At 28.4% G+C, this 24,813-nt stretch overlaps 5 protein-coding genes across 5 annotated transcripts; 3 read left to right on the top strand and 2 right to left on the bottom strand.

Moving 5' to 3' along the window:
- The first annotated feature begins 4,657 nt into the window (after positions 1-4,657).
- On the top strand, positions 4,658-11,714 carry LOC113791730 (adenylate cyclase type 3-like). Its single transcript, XM_027341547.2, has 15 exons — positions 4,658-7,073; positions 7,132-7,281; positions 7,384-7,484; positions 7,556-7,573; positions 7,647-7,758; positions 7,831-7,958; positions 8,597-8,640; positions 8,731-8,845; positions 8,925-9,063; positions 9,135-9,200; positions 9,265-9,630; positions 9,704-9,820; positions 9,890-10,237; positions 10,310-10,468; positions 10,603-11,714. Exons 1-15 carry the CDS (start codon positions 6,099-6,101, stop codon positions 11,224-11,226), a joined length of 3,462 nt encoding a protein of 1,153 aa, XP_027197348.2. The 5' UTR covers positions 4,658-6,098; the 3' UTR covers positions 11,227-11,714.
- A 132-nt stretch (positions 11,715-11,846) lies between these two features.
- On the top strand, positions 11,847-15,306 carry LOC113791742 (uncharacterized). Its single transcript, XM_027341559.2, has 3 exons — positions 11,847-11,982; positions 12,392-12,708; positions 12,769-15,306. Exons 1-3 carry the CDS (start codon positions 11,963-11,965, stop codon positions 14,919-14,921), a joined length of 2,490 nt encoding a protein of 829 aa, XP_027197360.2. The 5' UTR covers positions 11,847-11,962; the 3' UTR covers positions 14,922-15,306.
- A 40-nt stretch (positions 15,307-15,346) lies between these two features.
- On the bottom strand, positions 15,347-16,547 carry LOC113791761 (pre-mRNA-splicing regulator WTAP-like). Its single transcript, XM_027341586.2, has 3 exons — positions 16,077-16,547; positions 15,826-16,004; positions 15,347-15,766 (listed from the first exon to the last, which is right to left on the bottom strand). The coding sequence occupies exons 1-3, from the start codon at positions 16,455-16,457 to the stop codon at positions 15,382-15,384; spliced, it is 945 nt and encodes a 314-aa protein (XP_027197387.2). The 5' UTR covers positions 16,458-16,547; the 3' UTR covers positions 15,347-15,381.
- A 79-nt stretch (positions 16,548-16,626) lies between these two features.
- Positions 16,627-17,766, bottom strand: MED30 (Mediator complex subunit 30). Its single transcript, XM_027341599.2, has one exon. The coding sequence runs from the start codon at positions 17,643-17,645 to the stop codon at positions 16,761-16,763; it is 885 nt and encodes a 294-aa protein (XP_027197400.1). The 5' UTR covers positions 17,646-17,766; the 3' UTR covers positions 16,627-16,760.
- A 320-nt stretch (positions 17,767-18,086) lies between these two features.
- Positions 18,087-24,659, top strand: LOC113789014 (uncharacterized). The gene is made up of 8 exons (XM_075824733.1): positions 18,087-18,800; positions 18,881-19,458; positions 19,540-19,922; positions 20,162-20,457; positions 22,319-22,511; positions 22,591-23,505; positions 23,576-24,348; positions 24,411-24,659. Exons 1-8 carry the CDS (start codon positions 18,661-18,663, stop codon positions 24,571-24,573), a joined length of 3,441 nt encoding a protein of 1,146 aa, XP_075680848.1. The 5' UTR covers positions 18,087-18,660; the 3' UTR covers positions 24,574-24,659.
- The last annotated feature ends 154 nt before the right edge of the window (positions 24,660-24,813 follow it).

Raw genomic sequence — 24,813 nt, 5'->3', positions numbered from 1 at the left:
CAAAAAAATTTGGAAAGTGAATAATGTTTTTATCTCGTAATTTGTTTATCTTCAAAAGAATGGGAAAAAATGCATTTTTTTTCTCGGAAACTGATCGAGCTGATCGAATGACCAGCCAAATTCAATTGTTTTTGCATAATAATAATAATTTGGTTCAACCAACAGCAAAATCCTATCATTATTAATGAAAATGATGATGATGATGAAAAAATCCAATCAACCGATTTCCAAAAAAAAAAAAAACAAGAATAATGAAAATATTTCCAAAACAGAATCCCCAAATGATTATTTGTTTGTTTGTTTGTTTGTTTTTTTCCATATGCACACTGTATATAATTCTTGTAAATGAATTATGAACGAACCTACCCCATCCATTCATTTATTCAAAGAAAGATTTTTCCCTCATTCATTCATTCATTGATGGCCATTTAATTATGTTTTTTCTATGATAATAATATCCGTTTTTCTCGTTTTCGACAACAGAATCTGTTTTATCTTTTCACTTTCAGCCATTCAGTAACTCACTTTTTCTTCTTTTTTCTTTCTTCGCTATTCCCATCCATTCGGAAGTGAAAAAAACATTGACAATTTATCACATACAGAAGAAGCACATCCGATATGCATACATGATTCACATACATAATGATGATTATAACTAAAATAACGATAGATAGACAGAATTTCACAAAAACACACACAAACACAAGAATATTGTTGTTGTTCAGCATCCTTATACATTTATTAATGATGATGATGAAGATTTTCATCTTCTTCTTCTTCTGGGTAATTAATACTTCATAAAGAATGTATGTCATGTTTTTTTTTCTTTCTTAAGCAAAACAAAACAAAACAACCGAATAATAATCTCTTTTCACTATTTTTGGCATTGTGACAAGCATCTATAATTCAATGTGGAAGAAGAAAAAAAAGCAAACAAAATATTAACTATATTGGTCGTTCAGTGATTAATTTATGTGTTATTGGCCACACTGTTTTGATTGAAATTAATGATGGAAAAAAAGATTTGTCTGTTTTGTAATTATACGATGTTGTTTTTGTTTTTCGTTGATGATATAGGTAAACAAGCATGATGACAAGCCAATAATCATCGTTGTCAAATGAGAAAGAAAAAACATCTCAAAAGTCATTTTTCTGAACAAAAAAAAAGAAGGGGTTGATTGGCACATAATCATTGAACAGAGAAAATCTTCTGTTGTCAGCGCCTTTGTCAACGCCAATCACATTTACTTTTTACAAGTTTTAGTGAAAAGCAAAAGTTTTTTTTTCTGATGAACCATTTGTCGAATGTGTCATGGGTTAGTCAATCAGTCAGTCATTTCAGTTTGACAGAATAATTGGTTTAAGAAAGAATCACGTGACTTGAATTAAGTATTTTTTTAAAAATAAAAAACGACGACAAAGACGAAAATAAGATACATTCAAAGAACTTTTCACTTTTTTCAAGAATAATTTCACTCTTTCACCAGAATCGGGCTTCCTAACAAATTCTATAAATAGTATCCAAAAAGTCTATAGACAAAGCCTTGAGAACACACACAGTGTTAATGAAATGAATTTGATACAATGCCAATGATTTGTGTTAAAATCCTTATCCTGAAAAATCCTGAAATACATTATGTCAATAATGGTAATGATTTGCTTGTCGCATGTTATCTGGATAACTGGAATATTCTTTTTTCTTGTTGTTGCGGGTTGGCCATGAAGAATTTACAAGTTTTTTCGTTGTCGAAATATGCAAATTCTTGATAAAATTTTTCCCACTTTTAATATGTATTAGAAATTTGAAACGAATTTCGACCAGCCAGTCAGCCATTCAGCCAACCATGACAGAAATGAAATTCATTCAGCAAAAAAATTTCTTTCAAAAAAAGATTTCGGTTGTCAATCAATTAAGGCACTTTTGCAGTACTTTATTCTATCTTCTTTTCGTTCATTCGGGTGATATATCATGTTGTTGTTGTCAAATACTTTTTCATTCGTTTCTTTTCGATTCAAAAAAGTAAAAAACCAAAAAAAAAAAAACAAAAAGAAAAATTATTATTTATCAATATGTCATGCGCGCATAATAAAATATAGTTGAAAAGTTGAAAAATTGAAAAATTGAAATTGAAAAAAATTCAATTTTGCAAAAAACATAGAAATGATGATTATAATAATGATTTATGTTTCTCTCTTTCTCTCCCCCCTCTTGTTTGACCGACCAGAATCCAAAGTGGAAAACCACTCGATATTTTTTATTTTAGTTTTTCCTTCTTGTTGTTATTGTTGTTGTTGTTTTGTTTTGTTTTGTTTTATGATGATTCACTAAAGCATGAAATTTTGTCGAAATATTTCAATCGTTCGTTCGATATTATTGTTTTTTTTTCCAATTTCACATCATCGTTAGATTCATGTTTTTAATCATTCATGTTTTCAATGATTCTAGCCAGGTAACATGTATTCGGACTGCATGGGAAATTGTGTCAGGTGCTGGTGGTCTTTTTGAATATCGCTTTTTTTTAGCTTTTCATCGCAGCTTTGTCCTATTCAAAACAATAACTTTTTAATCGTAAATTTTCCACTGCATAAAACCCAAATAGTCATTCATTTGAAAAGAATTGTTTATAGAGATGATCACAGGCGTGAACAAACTAACTAACAAACGAATGAACGAACGAATCATTTAATTTCATACACGAATAATGTAAATATTTTTTTTCCCCCATTTACCAAATCAATACCATCATCAACGCCCGGGATGACAATGTAGTTTTTTTTTGCTGCTCCAGAATTTATTTTACATTCGGTGAATTTTTTCTTTCTTTTTCTTTCTCGGTGAAATGAAAATCGTTTCCCGAAATTATTCTACTGTTCCGGACCTGATGTTGTTGTTTCTCCCATTGTTCATTCACTTTGTGTACGTCGTCAGAAAAGTAAAAGTAAAACTAAAAAACTAGAAAAACTAAAAATGACATACGCAGACACACACATTTAGACAGGCAGATATATCGATTCGGTAATTTTTAAATTATTCTTGATAGCACACACACACACAGACAGAGACAGAGAGAGAGAAACATCATTCAATTCTGTTCCAGAATCCAGAATCTAGTGCAAAATAATAAAAAAATACGTAATGTGTCGAAATATATTGTCTTTTTTGTTGCTATTTCGGTACAATCGGTGTGTGTGTTTGAAGAGAGAGAGAGAGAGAGAGAGAGAATGTGAATGAATTTCCATATAAAAGAAAAAATATTGATTTGAAATGATGTATAACAGTGGGGAAAAATAAACTTTGTAAATTCACCAAATGCATGCATGTGTGTGAATGGAAATAAATTTTCATCATCAATCGGATTAAATTTTACAAAAACCATCATCATCATCATCATCATCAGTATCACTTTATGTTATTTACTTTATGTTTCATCATTCTTTGTTTTTTTTTTTTTTTTGGCTACATTTGATTCGAATGAATTTTTTTTCATTCGTTTGTAATCACCATTATCATCAGTTTTTTTTCGGAGGGAAAACTAGAAGCTTATAACACAGTATGATACATTTCAGTAATAATAGGCCAAAAAAATTACAAACAACCAGCGCTAATTATTTATTTTTAATTACAAATTTTTTTTTTGCTTTGTTGATCTATAATGATTGTGCATAAAAAAAACTAAAATGTTTTATTTTTTTTTTTTTTTTTGTTAAAATGCGGTTTTGGTTTTTGGTTTTTTCTAGTAACGGTGGTTTGTATTTCAAGGAAAAACAACAACATTTTTTTTCCGGACAATTTGATTAGAATTTTTTTCACAAAACATGTTTCTTCTTCTTCTGTGTGTGTGTGTGACATTGGAAATGTTTTTCCCGAAACAACAGAAAAATTTTGATTGATCGATCAATCAATCACAAATCGATAGTTCAATGGATTATTATACTTATACGATCAATATATTCAAAATATTGTAAATCAAATTGTCATCATCATCCTATACAATCGATCAATTATCGTTTGCTTTTTGATTTATAAACCCCAAACAAAAAACCAAGAAAAAACCAAAAACCAAAAAAATGCATAATCAATGATGCTCATCATCATCATCATCATCATCATCAGCATTTAAACAAGGCAATATTAAACGCCCTAGATAATAATATTTGTCCATATCATTATAATCAGAATGAGATAGAAGAAGAATGAGAAAATATTAATTCACATTATCATCATTCATTCATTTGTATATATGGACATTTTCAATGATGATAATAATGCTGATAATGATAATAATGTTTGCTGGTGTTGTATGTATGAAAAAAAAAATTTGGGCCATATGTTATTTAAGATATATAAGTAGTGGAAAATGAATGAATGAATGAAAGAAGAAGAAAGAGATTGGTGCCTTGTCTATTTCGATTTTTTCTTATTGGCTTCCACTATATTTATACTGTATATTACTTTTTTGGTAACTGGCCTGATTTGCTTGTTTGTATGTGTGGTGTGTGGTTTGGTGATATATGCGTTTGTATGGTGATGATATATAAAAGCCCGCTTCGAGCCCAATATATTAACACTAGCAATTTCCTTTGACTAACGGTTTATATTATTGTTATTGATTTCAAAAATTTCCATATAGATACCATGGATTGATGAGGACAAAAAATGATACAATGACTATATATACCTTCTATATCAAGAAAACAAAAAAAAATTTGGGCGAAGATCCCATAGTGTTAACAAAAAAAACGACATTATGACGACAATAACTGTTAACTGATTCTGTCAGCCACCCACGCCAGCATACATACACATCTTTAAAGGTTAGGTTATGTGATGGTTGTTGTTGTTGTTGTTGATGTTCCAATGACTGCAATAACAAAACAGCAAAACAAAATCACTATTTTGGTTTAACTGTATCCATTCATTCATTCATTGATTGTCGGTAGAGGTCTGTTTGACTGTTTGGAACCATTATCCACTGCCATTCTTTTCAATAAACAAAAAAAACTCACGCCATATATATACACTCTCACGCCATTGTTTCCTACTTTTTTCTCTCTCTCTTTTTTCAATGTCTGCAATGCATGGATGTATCTCAATCCAAAACATTATTGTTTTTGGCTAGACAAAACAAAACAAAGCAGGTGATATTACAGCAGCAGCAGCAGCCGAACAACAGCCGCATGCTAGAATCAAATTCTTTATCGATAAATAAATATGAATATCGGTATACCGACCAACCAACATCAACCGAAACGAAACGAAAAACCACCACCACCGATAACATCATCAACCAACCAACCAGCCATCATCATCATCAACCACCACCACACAATTAATAATGATGATGATGATGATGACGATAAAGCAACAACGAATAACAATTGATAATAATGATGATTCTGTAGAATTAAACAAAACAAAACAAAACTTATTCAAGTTCAGTTTAGTTTTTTCTTGTTTCCTTGTTTTCTGCTATGTGTGTGTGTGATGTAAATTTCTATCTATCATTATTTTTAGTTTATGCTGTTAGCCCGAACTGCTGATATTCTTTTATTCTTTCTTTCGAAAAAAAAGTGTAAAGAATTCCTTCTACTGACGACAACCAACAACACAACGATATTTAACTTGCAAATAAATAAAAAAACCAAAATAGAAATTGACAGACTGTGTCTGCTGTGTGTGTGTGTGTGTCGGAAAAATAAAATAAAATTTAGTCGGTCAATTGAAATTTAAATGTCTGTGTATCGTTTTTGGTTTGATTTTGTTGTGATTCTTTTTTTCTAGTTTTTTTTCTGGCAAAAAATAAAGTTCAAAAGATAATGATTATTGTTTGACGAATATCATACCAGTGACATTCTGTGAATTCTGTAATTCTGTGAACACATTCTGTGAATTCTGTGTTCGTTTCGGTGTGTTTATAAATGCTTTTTTCCTTCATTTGACATCATTCAAACAAACAAAATGACGATAATTCAATTGTGAATTTGATCAATATGATTCAAAATAACACTGACTGATTCTTTTAGTGTGTGTTTGTAAAAAAACCCAATCAATTACTTTGTAATTTGTAATTTTGGTCAAAAAAATTATTATTATTATTATGGGAAATGATGATGATGATGTTATCAATGAAATGGCCAATAATGATAAATTATTTACAAATCCAGATGAATCAAAACATTTAAAACCAAATAATGGTGATCATTCAAAAAATCCAGTTTATGGTACAGCAATAACATTAGTAACAAAAACAACTAAAACACCAACACCAACAACAACAACAACAACTATAATCGGTAATGGAAAACAAAATATTGAAATCAATGATAATACAATGATGATACCAATATCGGATTCTTCTGGCCTAGCCAATGGTAGTAGAAATGGTGGTCAAACAACAGCAACTATTAATAATGATGATGATAATTTTGTTGATGAAGAATTATTAAATTTAAATGAAACAACAAATCATTTAAAAAGACATTCATTAACATTAAAACGTGGTGATACTGAATTAAGTATTGATCATGGTGGTATGCAAAGATTTTTACCAACATTTATGCATTTTGCATTTGCTGATCGTGAAGCCGAACAATTATATCAAGAATATTATTCAAATGAAAAACGTAATGATTTTAAAGCATTAATTGTTATTGTGATATTTGTAAACATTGTTTTATTGGGCCTTCATTTTTTGTCATCATCTTGGAATCAAAGTGATCTTTCTCATCAACAATTAATTATATTATTTAGTTGTCTTATATTGGCAATATTTTTATTTATATTATGTTTACGACGGTCACGTGATCAATTAGCATCACGTCTTTGGTCATTAATACCATTTGCATTATGGATTGTAATGTTAGTACAAATAATCTGTGATCTTTGTATATTTATTGGAAGGCCACCTGAACCATCCGGTTCATTATGTTGGTTATTGCTTTATTCATATGCTACTTATGTTATATTTCCATTACGTTTTCGTATTTGTTGTATATTAAGCATTCTTATGGCAATATTACATTCATTATTAATTATTATGTTCACTACATCCACTTATAAATTTACTAATCAGGTAAATTACAAACAAAAAAAATTCTCTTTTTTTTAAATAATGTGATTTTTCTCCGTAGATATTCGCCAATCTGATTATTATTGTCAGTGTAAATTTATTAAGTACAATGTCATTCTTTTTCTATGAAAGACAACAAAGACGTGCATTTCTTGAAACAAGACAAAGTTTGGAAACAAAATTAACATTAGAAGAACAATCACAAGAACAGGTTAGACAATGGAAAAAATTCTTTCTTTCTTTCTTATCAATATTGATTGAATGATGAAATCATCATTTGAACTTTTTTCAATTGAAAAAACTAATTATTTAGGAACGATTATTATTATCGGTATTACCGAAACATGTTGCAGCCGAAATAAGACAAGATTTAGGTGCTGTTGTTGGTGGACAATTTCATAAAATCTATATGAGGTAAGTAATAAATTAATTAACCAATAAGTTATGTAACCACTTAATTTTCCATTTTTTCCCCGTTAAAATAGTCGTCATGAAAATGTTAGGTAAGATTTGATTCAGTCATTCAGTCGATTGTGTCAATTTATTTTCATTATTTTAATTATTTTGATTGTTCAGCATTTTATTTGCTGACATTGTTGGTTTTACTGCCATATCATCTACATGTTCAGCACCAGAATTAGTTAAAACATTAAATGAATTATTTGCACGTTTTGATAAACTATCGGATGTAAGTAAATTTTTAAAAATCAATAATATTGATCTTGCGAATATTATCATCATACATTTTTATGGGTAATAGAAATATCATCAATTACGTATAAAAATATTGGGTGATTGTTATTATTGTATAAGTGGTGCACCTGAAGAACGACCTGATCATGCTGTACTTTGTGTTCATATGGGTCTTTCAATGGTTGAAGCAATCAAGTAAATAAATTTTTTCTATTCTCTAATTCTCTATTCTGTTTTTCTGTTCTGTTCTGTTTTTCTGGCTACCATAATGTTAAATCCCAAACAAGAATTTCGAGCGAATAATGAGCTCAAAAGTTTTTTTTTGCCTGCCAAGTTTTCCAGCCAAAAAAGAAAGAAAGCCAAAAACTTTTTTTTTCCAATAAATATCCATAAGACAAGATGTTCTTTTCTGTGTTTTCTGTTTGTTTGTGTGGTTTTTAGTTACTGTTTAAGGTAATAGTGTTATATGATGTAATTGAAAATTTTCTATAGAAACAAAAACCCCAAAAAATACATTATTATTCTGTTGTTTTTCGGGTATTGTTTATGTAAATGTGTTTCCCGTAAAGCCGTCATTTTTTTGTTTTGTTTGGTTTTTTCTCGGTTTTGGTAATGAAAATGAATACTAAATAAATAACCAATGACATTTGATATGTGATATTCGGGATATTCCGGATTTTCGCTTGTAGAATTATCTTTCATTGTTTTTTCTGTCTATGAAAACAAAAACTTGACAATTGTAACCAACCAAAAAAATCAAACATATGATTCGTAACATTTTCGTTTCTTTGCAATCTTTTTCTTTTCTTTCTTTTGTTTTATTTGGTAATCAGATCTGTTCGTGAACAAACAAAATCAACGGTCGACATGAGAGTTGGTTAGTATTTCTATTTGTCATTTTTTTTCTGCTGCTTTTGTTTGTTTAATCCAAAATGTCTATTTTTTTGACGATGATGATTGGTTACAGGAATACATACGGGTAGCGTTTTGGCTGGTGTACTTGGTCAACGACAATGGCAATTTGATGTTTATAGTCGTGATGTTGAATTGGCTAATAAAATGGAAAGTGCTGGATTACCCGGGTAAATTTGATTCAATTTGATTCAATCCGAGAAACAAAAATGATAATAACATTAACTTTTCACCCAAAAAACAAACCAGACGAGTACATATATCGGAGAAGACATTAAATTTTTTGGATGGTGAATTTGAAATCATTGATGGTGATGGTGCATCACGTGAAGAAGTTGTTCGTTTATCCGGTATAAAAACCTATTTTATTACGAAAATTATCAAACCGGTAAGTTTCTTTTTTTTTTCGTTTGGTCGGTTTTGAAATTGATTTTTGTTTTGTTTGTTCCCTTCAATCAGTATCCTGAAGGAACATTGGATGCTATGATTCAAATGGATATTCCAAACGCAGATGATTGTGGAGAGGTAAGTGATGCTAGCAAAATGAATCTCTGATTTGCTGATTTTTTTACTGAACAAAAAATTCCAGACAACAAAATTAAAAAATGATATAAATATTGATCGTTTTCGACAAGAAGATATAAAAGATCCAGAAATTTATAAACAACGTTTACATGCTGAACTAATACATCGTGAAAGTGAAAAAAATATTGCCGAACATACGGATTTATTTAGTTTAACATTTAAAAATTCAGATATTGAACAAGAATATCGTGAAAGTCGTGATATAACAAGTTGCATATCATTATTAGGCCTTCCATTTACATTATTTATTTATTTATTATCATTTGTTTTAATTGGGCCATTTTGTTTACAAATATATTTAACCCTTGTTATTTGCCTTTTATTGCTCATTGTTAAAGCATTTATTTGTACTATATCAATCATATGGACGGTAATATTTCATTTTTTGATTCCTTTTTTCCATTGATTTAATCCTTTCATTTTCTTTTCATTTCCTTCAACAGTCAATTCCAAAACCATTGGCTATATTGTCAAATGCTGTACAGCAAAAATCATGGATACGTGTTACAATTGCCGGTAGTATGATTGCTTTATGGATAACTGCACACATAGTAGCCAATGTAAGTTACTTAAATTCTTCAAAATTTTGAATTTTCATTTTCTTGATCATTTTTGTTTTTCAAAAATAGATATTCTATGATGATAATCTTGATAATGAATATGCAAATCTAATTATATCGGGTTCAAATGATCGTTATCATATTGCTGATCATGTTATTGCATTACCACAATATTTAATATTTTTTTGTATATTAGGTTTATTGGCTATAACAGTGTTAACACGTATACAATTTCTAATGAAAGCAACAATTATTATTTGTTTAGCATTCATACAATGTTTTCTTATATATTTTAGTTTAACATATGCATTTAAAGTTTATAAACTTATAAATTATCAACAATTTATTCATAGTAGACATAATTATGTTATTATAATTATAACTATTGTTATTGGTTTGATTATTATTAATAGACAGGTAAGTTACAAATTTAATTATAATGATGGTCATACTAATTTGATTTTGATTTATCAAAAAAAAAAAAAACAGTTTGAACTAATGACAAGACGATTATTTTTATGGCAAAAAGATATTGATCAACAAAAAGAAATGGTTGCTGATATGCGTAGAAAAAATGAAGCATTAGTTTATAATATATTACCACCTCATGTTGCTGTTCATTTTTTGGGTAAACGTAAAAATGATGAGGTAAGAGCTTTTTTGAATAACCATCATCATCATCGATTCATTGATGATCGATGATTGATCGATCGACCAATCATCACCTTTTTGTTGGTACTAACCTCTTTGCAAATTTTTCTTTTTCTGATCATCATTTATAGGAATTATATAGTAAAAGTTATGAATGTGTTGGTGTATTATTTGCATCAATGCCAAATTTTGCTGATTTTTATACAGAAGAATCTGTTAATAATCAAGGATTAGAATGTTTAAGATTTTTAAATGAAGTTATATCCGATTATGATTCATTATTATCACAACAACGTTTTAAAGATATATTTAAAATTAAAACAATAAGCTCAACATATATGGCTGCTAGTGGATTGAATATTGATGAAACAAATGATTGTTCAAAATCAAATAATATTATTGAAAAATGGTCACATTTAGCACAATTAACTGAATTTGCATTAACAATGAAAGAAACATTGAATGGTATTAATAAAGAAAGTTTTAATAATTTCGTTTTACGTATCGGTATCAATCAAGGACCAATAACGGCTGGTGTAATTGGTGCCCGTAAACCACATTATGATATTTGGGGTAATACGGTTAATGTTGCTAGCCGTATGGAAAGTACTGGAAAAGCTGGTTGCATACAGGTTGTACAGGAAACAATGGAAATTTTAAAAGAATTTAATTTCATTTTTGAACAACGTGGACTAGTCAGTGTTAAAGGCAAAGGAAAATTAATGACTTATTATTTGATTGGAAAGAAAAAATGAAAATCTTTTCACAAAAAAAAAATTGCTCATCACCCGATCATCACCCGATCATCACTGATAAACTTTGATTTAAAAAACCTGAAAACTGAAAATCACCCATTTCTTAACCAACTGAATTTCCTTTCAAAAACAAACAAACAAAAAAAAATTGTACAAAACACCCACACACCCACCAGAAACATTTTGTTATCATTGCTCATTGCTATTTGATCATTGAATTTATCATTATTTTTTTTTTTGTTTTTTTTTTTGTTTTTAAACTAATTGGATAAATTATTCATTTGTATCATTTTTCATACGTATCAAGTTCACACACAAAAAAAACACCCATATTGATTGAATTGACTTTTTCTTGTTTGTTCCCCAATCTTCCAACTCAACTCAAAATCGATCATTAATTTATGAATTTAATTATGATAATTGTTTTTTTTTTCTGGTTGTTTTTCGAAAATTTTTTTTTCTTGATATTCTCTATATAGACATTATAATATTCTTTAAATTTTAAACAAAAAAATTATCTAATTATAATCTATAGGTATCATCATTAAAGAAAAAAATTTTTTTTTGATCAAATCAAAAAATTCACCTTGACATTGAATTTTTCGAGCAGTGTGTGTAAATTGAAAAACTTACACAGTATAAACCAGTTCTTTTGAATTTTTTTTTCAATGGCTTGCATGTGGTTTGTTATTATTGGTGGTGGCAGTGGTTGTATACAATGAGAATGAATGAATGAATGAATGTCAGGTGTAATAAGTGAGTATAAGAGAAAAGCAAGCAAATCTTGTCAACATTTTTTTTTCGTTTTCGTTTTCGTTTTCATTCATATTTTTTTTTCACTTTCACTTATTATTTTGGCTAATTTTTTTTTCTTCAAAGATTTTTTTGTTGTTGTTGTTGTTGTCAATCCTGTCAATCAACATATGATTGAACACAGAAAAAAATTCATTTTAGATGACCAAATGATCATTTGTTTTGCATTCAATGATACCCTCCATCATTTTCTTCTTTTTTTTTGTTCGCTATTCGTTTGATTTGATTTTGTTTTCTCCCCAAAAAAAATAGTGAATCAAAATTACCTTAGTTTTTTGTCGTTATAGTTTTTGATGAGTTAAATTTGTTTTGTTTTGTTTTTTTTCGCTAATATCATACCACCAATTGTTAGTGCAATGTTCATTTTGGACGAAAATCAAGAACATAATTTACTTGTTATTTTGAATGAAATTAATCGTCATATGCATTGTAATTATGCATTGGAAATGCAACAAGATCAGACGACGATATCGGTCAACAACAATAAAAGAAATTTACCGAATACAGCTACAACTACCAATAATAATCAAAGAGTAAAATCATCATTCGAATCAATACCATTACCGATAACCGGTTTTAATCTGGCTAATCGTCAATGTTTAATTGATTTTATATTAAATACTGTACGATATTTTAATACATTTTTCCATTTTACATCTTCCAGTCATGGTTTGTATATTTTTATATATAACATTCGAAATTTTTCAATTTTTTCTTCAAATTTCATAGATGATTGTTTTGGCCATACAAAATCCAAATGCATTATATTTTGGCTATCATTTTTCTATAATCGTAATCTATATGAAAATATTGATTTTGAACAGATATTTGATACGATTTCCGATGAAGAATCGAACACATATCACAATCATAGTCAACAACAACAACAACATTCGAATCATAATGATAAAATTCTTTCCAATAAAGAACTTGGTGCCAAAAATAAAAATATTATTAATGGTTTAGTTATGAATACAGCAGCAGCAACAACAACAACAACGAATAATAATACAAGCAATAATAATTTAAAAGATGCTAATCAATCAATTCCAATGGATGAATTAGTTTCACGAATGAATGTTCTTCAAGAACTTCATCTTCCTACTGGATCTGTTGCTAATCAACAACAGCCACAACAACAACAAACATTATATCCACAAACATTATCGAATTTAAATGAATTTAATGTTGCAGCTATTTCCAATAATGTTGGATTAACATCATCATTTCATCAACAATTAAATAATTTACCACAATTATCAAATATTGATCAAAAATTATCATCAAACAAAGATAATAATAATACTGTTGTTGAACAATTATTTACTGTTGAACAACAAAATCAATTAAATTATCAAACTATTAGAGATATTACGTTCATTAGTTTATTGATAACAGTCATATTCTATAAACTTCGACATTTATTTCCAACATTAGTTAATTTATCACGATCAGATGTATCATGGAAATTTTTAATCAATTTTGAACGAGATATTGATGTTTCATTTATGCATGAAACATTTTTAGAATTTTTACAAAATGAATTGCTTCAACAACGTTTATCGAATAAAAAACGTACCGAAAATTTAAAACAAGAAGTAATATTTATGGAAAAAATATGCAAAATGGTGGATAAAGAAATAGAGACTGAAGTCGGTCGAATTGTATCATCATCATCATCACATTCTACACAACAAAACAAAACAAATAAAATACCTACATTAATGTTACAACAACCACCTGTATGTACAACAACCAGTATTGGTCAAAACGGTCAATCGGTTTCAACATTATCAAACACTGAAAAATCAAATGTTGTAAAAGGTTTAAGACCTTGTCCACATTGTGGAAAAGTATTTCGAAATACTTATAAATTAAATCGTCATTTATACGTACATAAAGATCCATCGGAAAAACCATTCATGTGCAATTGGGATAATTGTAATTATCGTTCAATATCGAAAAATGATCTAAATCGTCATCGAATGATTCATACTGGTGAAAAACCTTATGTATGTGAAGTTGGTGGTTGTGAAAAACGATATTCACGAGCGGATAAATTACGTCATCATAAGCTTAGTGTTCATTTTAAAGATTTGACCAAAAAAGAACAAATCTGTATATGGCCTGGTTGTAATTTTCAATGTCTTAGTAAAAGTGAACTTAATCGTCATCAATCAACACATCAAACAATCAAATGTAATTATATTGGTTGTGATAAGATCTTTGATAAAGTTGATAAACTTAAAAAACATCGTGAAAAAGATCATATCAAAATTGAAGCCACAATATCAACCACCAATGAATTCGCTAGCTCTGGTGTCCATTTTGCTGTTCCGACTATATCTGTTACATCTACTCCTGACATTGCTACAGTAGCAGCATCATCGAATCATCACCATCCTCAACAACAGCAACAACAACAACATCCTGGACATGGTCATGGCCATCAAAATCATCATACCAATAGCCATCAACATCATTCTTCTAATCAACAACAACAACAATTACAATTGCAACAGATACAAATGTTGACACAGAATCAATTAAATTCGATTGCTGCATTACATCCAACTGCATTAATCAATAGCAATGATGACAATCGAAATACCGTTACAAAATTATCCGATCTTTCAAGCCATATGACATTAGGACAGGTTGCACCGGATTCTACTCCAAACGGTACTACTCAACAACAACAACAACAAACAAATACAAGTCACGTTAACAACAATAATGTTATCAATACAATATCATCGACAACATCATCAATTGTTCCAATCACATCAATCGTTTCGGTTAATCATGAATCTAATAGTTCAAATGATCCTGGTCAACAACAACAACATCGACAAAATAGCATTTCGGTTTGGTCTTCATAAAGATCTTGAAACCTTAAATCAATCATCAAGCACATTCATTATTTGGTCATTGTTTTTTCGGGCCATAGATAGACATCATCTTCTTCTTTGTTGTTATATTAGATAGGCACAGCCTAAAAAAATCATGCATCATCATCAAAAATGTTGACAATTTTTCTTTTTTCCAGCCAAGTCCATCACACACATCTAGTTTTCAATATTATTTATAATATACGATTGTTATTTGCTAACGAAAAACAAAAAATAATCAATTAATTTATTCTTTTTCATAATTATTAATGACATTCTTGTTTAAAAATCAATGTTTGCATGTTTTTTTTGTACAAATGAACTTTTGGTTTATGAAACCACATAAAAAGAAGCCAAAATTTTGTACGAATTAACTTTGTTCAGAGCGCTCTAGTCAATAATATTAATAAAATCCATTTGAAAAGAAAAAAATTTATTTACAAAATTCAAATCAATCGGTAACCATTTGTTGTTGTTGTTGGTTATCATTTTTTTCATCCCCATCATTATTATTGGCTATCGAATCGAGTTCATTTTTACATTGACCACCACAATTTTCAATAATTTTTTCCAATTGTTCATTTCGATCTTTCATTTGTTTAAGATTTTGTTGCATATAATATACAGTATTTTGAAGTCCTTCAACATTTTCTTCAAGTTCATATAGTACTTCTTCCATATCGGCATGACTTTTGATTAATGATTCGGCATAATTTTTTTCCATTGCTAATCCACTTTCTAGTTTGGCTATTTTACCAGATGAAATCATTTTACCTAATTCTTCATTTTCTTGATGAAGTTGTTTACATTTAGCCATTAATTGTTTGCCAGATATACTATAGATTAACAAATAAATGGATCAATGATTTGTTTATTGACAAAGAAAATTACATACCTGTCCGAATTGAATTTCCATGCTTTCATTTCGTTTTGCATTTCTTCGACTCTGGATTTTGACATATCGACTTCTTTTTTCATTTTTTCGAATATATAATTCAATGCAGGATCCAAATATAATGATTCCATATGACTGATTGATGGACGATCTAATTTTTTCAATGATTCAATCTGGCCCTATGATTCATCATAATGGACAAAATATCATCATTAATTTGTTATTTCATTTAACAATTCATTGTATCTTACCAGACATTCTTGAAGTTCTTGTTCTTTAATTGTCAATCTCATGATCAACATATTTTCTTTACGTGTTGATTCTAATTGTTGTTGTTTAAGTTTATCTTCATAGCTAATTCGAATAGATTCCAATTCTTTCTTACTAATCAAATCATTTGTTTCTGGTTTTGGATTTACATTGGATGAACATGATGTTGAATCATTACCTTGTACATCAACGAGCGAAGAATTCTCATCAACAATTTGATTGTCATCGTGATCTTTTTTGATTTCATTTTCATCTTCGATATTCGAAATCAAATTCATTGCTTCATCATCAATTTTATCCACTGAATTTTCCGATTCTTCAGGTTGGATTGATGATAAATTCGATGTTTCGTCGGAGATCATAATTACCTTTTTGTTTTTCTCGTGGAAAATTTTTAAACAATGCTTCAATCAAGAAATGTCTGCCAATTTGTTATTCATGTGGCAATAGTCGACGTGTCAAAAAATTTTTTTTGATTCAGTTAAAATAGTCGAAATACGAAAAAATTTTAAAATTGATTAAAAATCAATGTTTGCGCGGATAATTAAAAAAATACTTTTTATTAAAAATGAAAATAATTATATTGAAAATGAAAATGATGTTTGTTTTTTGTTGTTTGGTTGAAAATTTACAATGATTAAAAAACAAAAAAAAAAAAAAGGTGATTAAGGTCGACGCATTGCCAACATTGTATTAATATCCCAAACCATTTTTCTAATACGATCAATAATTTCTTTGATTTGACGATTTTTTAATCGATTCAGTTCAACTAGATCTAGATAATCTTTTTCCAATTGTTGCAGTTTAGGATTATTCTTTTTTTCTTCACTTAATAATGGACGTAGAGTGATCGATGATGTGCTATTGGCCAATCCATCTTGTCCATTAACATGAAGTTTTTCTTCATCCTCGTCGCTATCGCCATCATCATCATCTTTAAGTGGTAACAAAGATTTTGGATCTACATAATCAATCGATGATGGATCATTACAAGTATTGTAGATTTTTCTTAATCGAATAAATAATCCTTCAATGTGTTTGATAATATCTTTGATTTTATTCTTTTTATCTTCGCATTGTTGATTCGTATTGATCAATTGTGGTCCTAATGTTCGTAAATGTTGAAATAATTCTAATGTTTTCGAAACAATATCCTGAACAGTATCGGCACCTAAACGACAAAGTATCTGTTTTGGTGGTGGTTGATGTTGTGTTGGCTGTATTTGTGATGCCATTGGCATTTGTGATTGTGGCTGTTGTAATGTACCACCATGTGACATCATAGATTGTTGTTGTTGTTGAGCCATCATTTGTTGTACTGCAACCGATGGTGGCATACCTGGTCCGGTAATCGATTGTTGTCCGGTCATCATCGGCCGAATTTGATGTTGCATTGTTGATGGATGTGGAACACCATGTGATTGTAAAGTACTGGATAACATTTGTGTTGATGCTTGAGGCTGTGGCAATACTGGTGGTGGTGGTGGACGATTCATTCCGGTCATTGATTGTGGTTGACCTGGTTGATTTGACATTCCATTTTTATGCATCTTTTTAAATTTTCAACAACGAAAACGAAATTAATGAAGAAAATGTATGTTTCAAGTCAGCTGAACATGCATGCATAAACTATTCAACATCGTACGATACAATCGATAGTTATTTTCAAAAAAAAAAAATTCAAAAATTTTCCACAAAGGATAGGTATTTTTTTCAAAAAAAAACAACAACAATTTAACAACAATGTCATTTGCAAACAGGATATTGAAAAACAAAAACATTTTTCCGCATTTCTATATGATAAAAATAATGGGGAATTTTTTTTTCTCGAGAAAGAACCAATTTTCCTTATTCGTTCATTATTGTTGTTGTTGTTTTTCCTGTTTTGTTAAAAAAATTTTTGGTTTTGAAAATATTTTGAGTTGAAAGAAAAAAAGCGGTCAAAACAAAACAAATTGATTTTTTTTCAAAATGAATATCGTCATTGTGTGATTTCTCTTTTCAATGGAAAATCCGTCAATAATGATGAAAACACGCGCGTAATGGATTGATTGATTGATTGATATGATCAACAACTGGTCAGTAATGTTGCAATCATATTTGGTTGTTGTTATGTGTGGTTGATGGTAAAATCAAAGTTTCGATAAACAAGTTTCCATTTTTTTTTCAATTCTGTCATCAATTTTTTTTTTTTTACTTTTTGTTATTTGATTGATTGATGTATTCGATGTTTTTGTTTTTTTACCTTAACCAGTTGGATTTTATCTCTCTATGATACATTTGTTGTTGATATTTTATTGTTTATCTAAAACACCAAACCACAAAATAAACCAATGTTATGATGATGATCACCAAACAATCATCATCATTGTGACCATCATCCTCATCGACAACAACATGACGTAATGTGATAAACTGGATTTTTTTCGACAAAAAGAAGAAAGAGTGTTGTCTGTGTGAATTTGGTTTTTTTGAAAAAAATAATTTTTTAAAATTTTATATAAATTTCATTGAATTTTTTTTTTTTAAACAAGTTTACATAAATGAACTATAATAATAATAATAATGATCGAAACAAACCATTCAACAAAATTATTACCAAATGTTATTGGACGAAAATTACAGAATTTTAAATCATTTTTACGACATTCAGTTAGTATGGTATTGAAAAGTGATGATGATGATGATAATAAGGTTAATCAAAGGTAAGAATTTTCTATAATAATAAGTTTCCTTCCCAATATTTCAATATTGTGCTATTCCATTCATTCATTCATTTTGAAAGAAAAACGAAAAAAATGCCATGGCATATTGGTAGAAAAATAATGGCAAACAAAAACAAAAACAGTTTGGTAAATCTTTCGATACAAAATTCTGATACAATTCTGATACCGGATTCTAATGCTTTGGACATTGAAAATCAACAACAACCATTTGTTGTTGGTAATATGAAATCCTATTCATCATCATCAATCAAAATCAATGATGATATTTTACAACAAGTTACAACTAGTGTTGATGATGATAATTTGTCATTAATCAATCATAATAAATATTCAACAATAATCGATAATGATAATAATAATAATAGTTGCCAACAACTGAATGTCAACAACAACAACAACAATGATGTTGTTGATGAACAATTATTATCCATAACAACCACAAAACAATCAACAATCACCGAAACAATCAAGCAACAACAACAGGCTAATCCGACAATATTAGCAAAAACTTTGGATAATGATAATTCGATACAAACATCCGATATCAATAACAATTCGAATGATTTAACAAAAACAATTGAAAAAAATCAAAAAATGGATGATGATTATAACGAAATTAATGATTATAATGATAATTGTAAGTGAAATTTTATACGATTTTTATAAAAAATCACACTAACTAACTACTTTATAATAATAATGGATAATTATAATCAAGATTTGGTAATTAAATATGAAAATGATGATGGTGATGATGATGATAATCCACTGGGAAACAACGATAATACAAATTTGAATGATCAATATGAAATAAAAGTAGCTGAACAACAACAAAAAATAAATTTAATTACAAAAAAATTATTATATATGGACGAACATATAATTGATTTAAATAATGAAAATTTATCATTACAAAAACAACTGAAACAAAATGATGAATTATTTAGGAAAAAAATTCAATTACGTGAAGATGAAATTGAAACATTACAAGAAAATATTATTGATATGGAAAAAATTATTAATGATTTACGTTTAAAAGAATATGAATTACAAATTGAAAAACGTTTACATCAAGAGGATATTAATTTATTAAAACAACAAGTAAGTCAAATTTTATAAATCCACAATCTGATTACAAACAAACACGACATATAAAATGTAATTAATTAATTGGAAAAATTAATCAAACGGAACTTGGATTGTCGGTCGAATGTACAAAATTTTGCGTTGCGACAAAAAAACAAAGCGATACAAAGCGAAAAAAAGATCAACATATAAACAACGATGATTTTGAATGATTTTTTTTCGTTTGTTTCTTTCTTTTTTGTTTTTACAAATAGCTAATCGAACGTGAAACAAAATTAAATGATCTAAATACAACATGTAGATATTTAACCGAAATTGAACAATGTTATAATAATGTACAAAAAGAATTAACAGAATTAAAACAAAATAATTATAAAATATTTAATGAACTTGAAGATAATTATCGTTTAATATGTTCGCGTAAAGATTTTGAAATTGATTTACTTAAAATAAAAATTAATGAATTAAATAATAATTTAGATTCATTATCATACGGGCAAACATCTTATCATAATAATCATCAACAACAACAACAACAACAATTTTTCAGGTAAGTTAAAAATTTATAATAACAACAACAAGTTATTAATTTATAATAACAACAACAAGTTATTAATTTTTGTTTGGTTGTTGACAATCTTTGAAAACAAAACAAACAAACAACAGCACACTAATGATGGTAATTATCATCATTTCAAATGAAAAAAGAAAAATTATTGAATGAAAAATATTTACTTTTAACATTTTTTTTCAAGGTTGTCGAATGAATTACATGATTATTGATTATTGATTGATTGTGAAGGGGTAAACAAAACAAAACAAACAAACAAAAATATTGTCTATGAAAAAAGAATTCCAAATTGCATTCGATGAAGCAATCATAAATGTTTTTCTTTTTTTCTTCAATGTTTAGGAAGTGTGATAATGATCTATGTTTATTTGAAAAAGATCTTGTTGAATTGCTTTAGAATTGCTTGTTTTTGGTCAGAAATTCAGTAGTTCAGATCAATAATAATAATAACAACAGGTGCTTTCAGTGCAATCCAACAAGTTTTTTTTTGTTGTTGAATATCTAGCCAAATCACCTTGTTAATTAACATAATATTTCGATTGATAATTTCTTCCATTATCAACACACACACACACACACACACACACGAATGTACGAAATTTGCACTTGATATTTGATAATCAAAAAAAGGTTTTTTGTTACCCCCCTCCAAAAAAAAAGAAAAATTAGCATTTTTATAAAGCGAATAAAAACGCTTGAATGTGTGTTTGCGTCAATATTATCGATTCTCTCTCTTCCCTCTCTCTTTCCTGATAATCAGCAACATTATCGGATGGAAATTGAAACACATTTTTTTTTCATTCACATTTAAACTAAAAATAAGCTTGAAAAATAACTAATTCAAGTGACAAGCATGGAGACATTTAATGTTTGCTTGTTTGTTGTATATGCATTGACCATGGATTTGAAAAACTGGAATTTTTCTTCGTTTTACTTCTACCAATGCAGTGTGTAATGTAATGTAATTTGGATGTTTCTTGAAAAAGATGATGATGATGATTTACATTCATTTTGTTGATTGAATTTTCTTGGAAAAAAGAAGAAGAAGAACCAAAGGATTTTTTCAAATTGAATTTTTTCTTTCAACCAACTAACTAAGTGAAAAACGAGAGATAAATCATCATTTATTTTTGTTTTCGGTTACCAAAATGATGATAATCACATTATCTTGATAACACTACCAACACATAGAAAAAACAGCAGAATTTTCAATCAATGATGGTATGTTATTACTTTAAATTTTGGAAGAAGAAGAAAAAAAAACCTTGAAAATTCATTGATGAAATTGATTTTTGCTTTCTTTCTACTTTCTTCATTTTGAATTTTCAATCTCTTCTTTGCTTGTAATCACTTGCTGTAAGCTGTAAAAAATGTTGTTTTTGTCTGTGCATTTTGCCTGTTTTAAATTATTCACCGATTGGATTTTTATAAAAATCAACATCAGCAAATGTGTTTGTGTGTTTGATTTTCCAATGTCATGGTCATCTAATTGCATTTTGGTGATTGCAAATTCTGTTGAAAACAAAAAAAAAAACGGTTATGAAAAGTTTGCATCGTTGATCTATCTATCTTTATTAGTTTAGTTTATATCGATGAGACAATAGTAGATCAGATCCTCTAAAAAGAAAAATCTGAATCTGAATTCGAATCAAATTTCCTCATATCAAGGCAAACACATAGATTCATTCATTCATTCATTTCACTTGTGTGACTTTGCATTTTTTTGTTCAATATTATTGACATTGTGTTGTTGTGTTTGTGTCAAACCAGATCTGGTTATAATTTGATTTAGTTTAATTTTGTTCATTTTGCTTTCTTTTATCTGCAAAAAATTTCCTAGTTTAAAATCAACAAATTGTTCAACAAGTGAAGAATCAAATGTTGTAGATGAAAATAATCAAAATTTTAAAACAAATAACGAAATTATCATTACGGAAAAACTAGAATCATCAACCGAATCAACAACACCATCAACATCGTCATTATCATCTTCGTTGGAAATTCCGATAGCAAAAAACAAATCAACATTGGATGTGAGTAACATTTCGATTTGATTTGATTTTTTGTTGAAAAAACTGAATTTACTGTTGTAATTTTTTTTGAAACAAAAAGGAATCATTATTGAATCAAAATTCAATTGATTCATTTAACTACCATACTGATTATGATAAATTATCATCGACAACAACAACAACAACAACAATAAATGAATTAAAAATGAGACGAAAACATTCATTAAAACGTATATCAAGCTGTGATATTGTTGATGATGTACAATCATTTGGTATGCCATTACCAACCATTAATTATATGATGAATGGTAACAATAATAACAACAGTAATAATTTCGAAGACACAAAAACAACAGGTGTCGATTGCAATAACAATAACAATAGTCAAACAACAACAACAAATGTATTAATACAAACAGAAATATTTCCATCATTACCGGATGTTATGCTAAGAAAATTATGTTTATTACGTGAAAATACCTGTAATATTGAAAGCCTAAGTGAACAAGAAATTGATACAAAATTTCATACATTATCATTAGCATTTAAAACGGATAAATTTACTTTGGAACAACGTGTACAATTATATCGTCATCAACGTGATGTTGCTGAAAATGATGCTAAAAATGAATTAAATCATTTAAATGAATATGTACAAGAATTATATAGATTATTATTAGGTAGTGAAAGTAAATATTTTTATAATACATCATTAATACAATTAAAAGAATTGAAAGAAATGTTGGATAAAATTGATATGCAAGTACAGGTAATAAAAGCATCAATGATGAAAATATCATCACGTTCAGAATTATTTGGTTCAGTAAAACAAGAAGAAAAATTAAGTACTGCATTCGATGTTATATTATTACATACTGAAAATCTTAAACGTTCAAAAGAACGTGATGCAAAAGAATTGGATGATATGAAAAGATTATTAGCTAATACTGGACATAGTAAATATGATCATCAAGATTATAATGATTTTGATAATGGTGGAAAACGTTCAAAAAATGTAAGTTTTTTTTAGACATCAAGTCAAAATATTAAAAAATGATGTTTTCGTTTGTTTGTATTTTCTGAAGAGAGATTCTAGAAGAATCAGTTCATTGTTGATGACAAATCAATTACAAAATATTCAGGTTAGTTATCAACAAATAAGTCGTTCTGGATCTGGTCCATCAAATCAAAATTATCTTCGTACAAGACGTCTTTCAGTACCGGCGGCAGAAATTCGTAATCGACCAAGATTATTAGAACTATTCAATGAAGCAACAGCCAGACAATTAAAAGAAAAAGATAATCATAGTGATAGTGCTAGTGATCATAATGATGATAATCATAATCATAATGATGAAGATGATGATGATGATGAGGATGAACAGATGGCTGCTATGGCAAGACGTCGACAAATTTCTTTACGTCAACGAAATCGTACGCTAACTTCGATTGATGATCGAAAAGAATATGCTTCCGATAACGATGATGATAATGAACGAAAACAAAGTTCAGTAAAACAGGAAACAAAATCATTGGATAAAAATGAATGCAAAACTGAAAGACGAAATGAATCAACAACACCAACCAATAGCTGTGATGATAGTGATCATGCTGATGATAATGAAGGAAATGATAATCAATGTTTTGAACATGATAGCCATTCATCATTGAATAATGAAGAAAAATTATCCTGTTGTAACAATAGTATTAATAAATGTAATAAGTTAAAAATACAATCATTTTATCAGAAATTGGTTAAAAAATTAATACCATTTGAAGATCGGACATGGCGTCGTAAAATGATTGAAAAAATTCAGGAATTTTATTGCCTTTTATGTATGTTGGTATTTACAATCAGGTAAGTTTACAATCGGTTCAATTTATTTGTCTTTGTAAAGTAAATTTTTCAAAAATTTTCAGATCAATCGCATCAAGTATAACTGAAAGCAGTAAATTAAAATTTCGAAAACTTCGACGCCAGACCAATTCATATGATAATCTTCGTTTTACAATATCGGCAATATTTATTTTTGTTGCCGCTATGATTTTAACATTTTCTGTTATTGTTCCAATGATTTCATAGTCATCAATCAATAATGTATCCTGTAAATTTTAATTTTAAAAAAACAAACTTTTTTAAACGGAAATAAAATGATTTTGTTTAAAAGATTAGCGGGGTTGTTTTTTCTGTTTGTTTGTTCAACGATATCGATAGTTTCGTCCGTTATTGCCGGTTAGCAATCGATAGTAGCAGTGGTAAATGAATGAGTTGGCATGAATTTTTTTTCATATCTATTTTGTTAACAGCTAGCTGTGGCTAGAT

This window comes from Dermatophagoides pteronyssinus, unplaced genomic scaffold (assembly GCF_027571235.1).
Source record: "Dermatophagoides pteronyssinus isolate colony J.1.1.1.1 unplaced genomic scaffold, Derpt_VIB-CSIC_2022.12 sq0002, whole genome shotgun sequence".
Lineage (NCBI taxonomy): Eukaryota > Metazoa > Arthropoda > Arachnida > Sarcoptiformes > Pyroglyphidae > Dermatophagoides > Dermatophagoides pteronyssinus.
This window is presented reverse-complemented; position numbering and strand designations above follow the sequence as displayed.

Excerpts from the sequence above, each read along its gene's own strand:
- LOC113791730 (XM_027341547.2), top strand. The coding sequence starts at position 6,099 with ATGGGAAATGATGATGATGATGTTATCAATGAAATGGCCAATAATGAT. Across the intron at positions 7,282-7,383 it reads AAGAACAATCACAAGAACAG|GAACGATTATTATTATCGGT; the intron begins GTTAGACAATGG and ends CTAATTATTTAG. Across the intron at positions 9,201-9,264 it reads ACGCAGATGATTGTGGAGAG|ACAACAAAATTAAAAAATGA; the intron begins GTAAGTGATGCT and ends AAAAAATTCCAG.
- LOC113791742 (XM_027341559.2), top strand. The coding sequence starts at position 11,963 with ATGAATGTCAGGTGTAATAA. Across the intron at positions 11,983-12,391 it reads ATGAATGTCAGGTGTAATAA|TGCAATGTTCATTTTGGACG; the intron begins GTGAGTATAAGA and ends ACCAATTGTTAG. Across the intron at positions 12,709-12,768 it reads TTTTACATCTTCCAGTCATG|ATGATTGTTTTGGCCATACA; the intron begins GTTTGTATATTT and ends CAAATTTCATAG.
- LOC113791761 (XM_027341586.2), bottom strand. The coding sequence starts at position 16,457 with ATGATCTCCGACGAAACATCGAATTTATCATCAATCCAACCTGAAGAA. Across the intron at positions 16,005-16,076 it reads AAGAACTTCAAGAATGTCTG|GGCCAGATTGAATCATTGAA; the intron begins GTAAGATACAAT and ends GATGAATCATAG. Across the intron at positions 15,767-15,825 it reads TGGAAATTCAATTCGGACAG|TATATCTGGCAAACAATTAA; the intron begins GTATGTAATTTT and ends GTTAATCTATAG.
- MED30 (XM_027341599.2), bottom strand. The coding sequence starts at position 17,645 with ATGCATAAAAATGGAATGTCAAATCAACCAGGTCAACCACAATCAATG.
- LOC113789014 (XM_075824733.1), top strand. The coding sequence starts at position 18,661 with ATGATCGAAACAAACCATTCAACAAAATTATTACCAAATGTTATTGGA. Across the intron at positions 19,459-19,539 it reads TAATGATTATAATGATAATT|ATTTGGTAATTAAATATGAA; the intron begins GTAAGTGAAATT and ends ATTATAATCAAG. Across the intron at positions 24,349-24,410 it reads ATGTTGGTATTTACAATCAG|ATCAATCGCATCAAGTATAA; the intron begins GTAAGTTTACAA and ends AAAAATTTTCAG.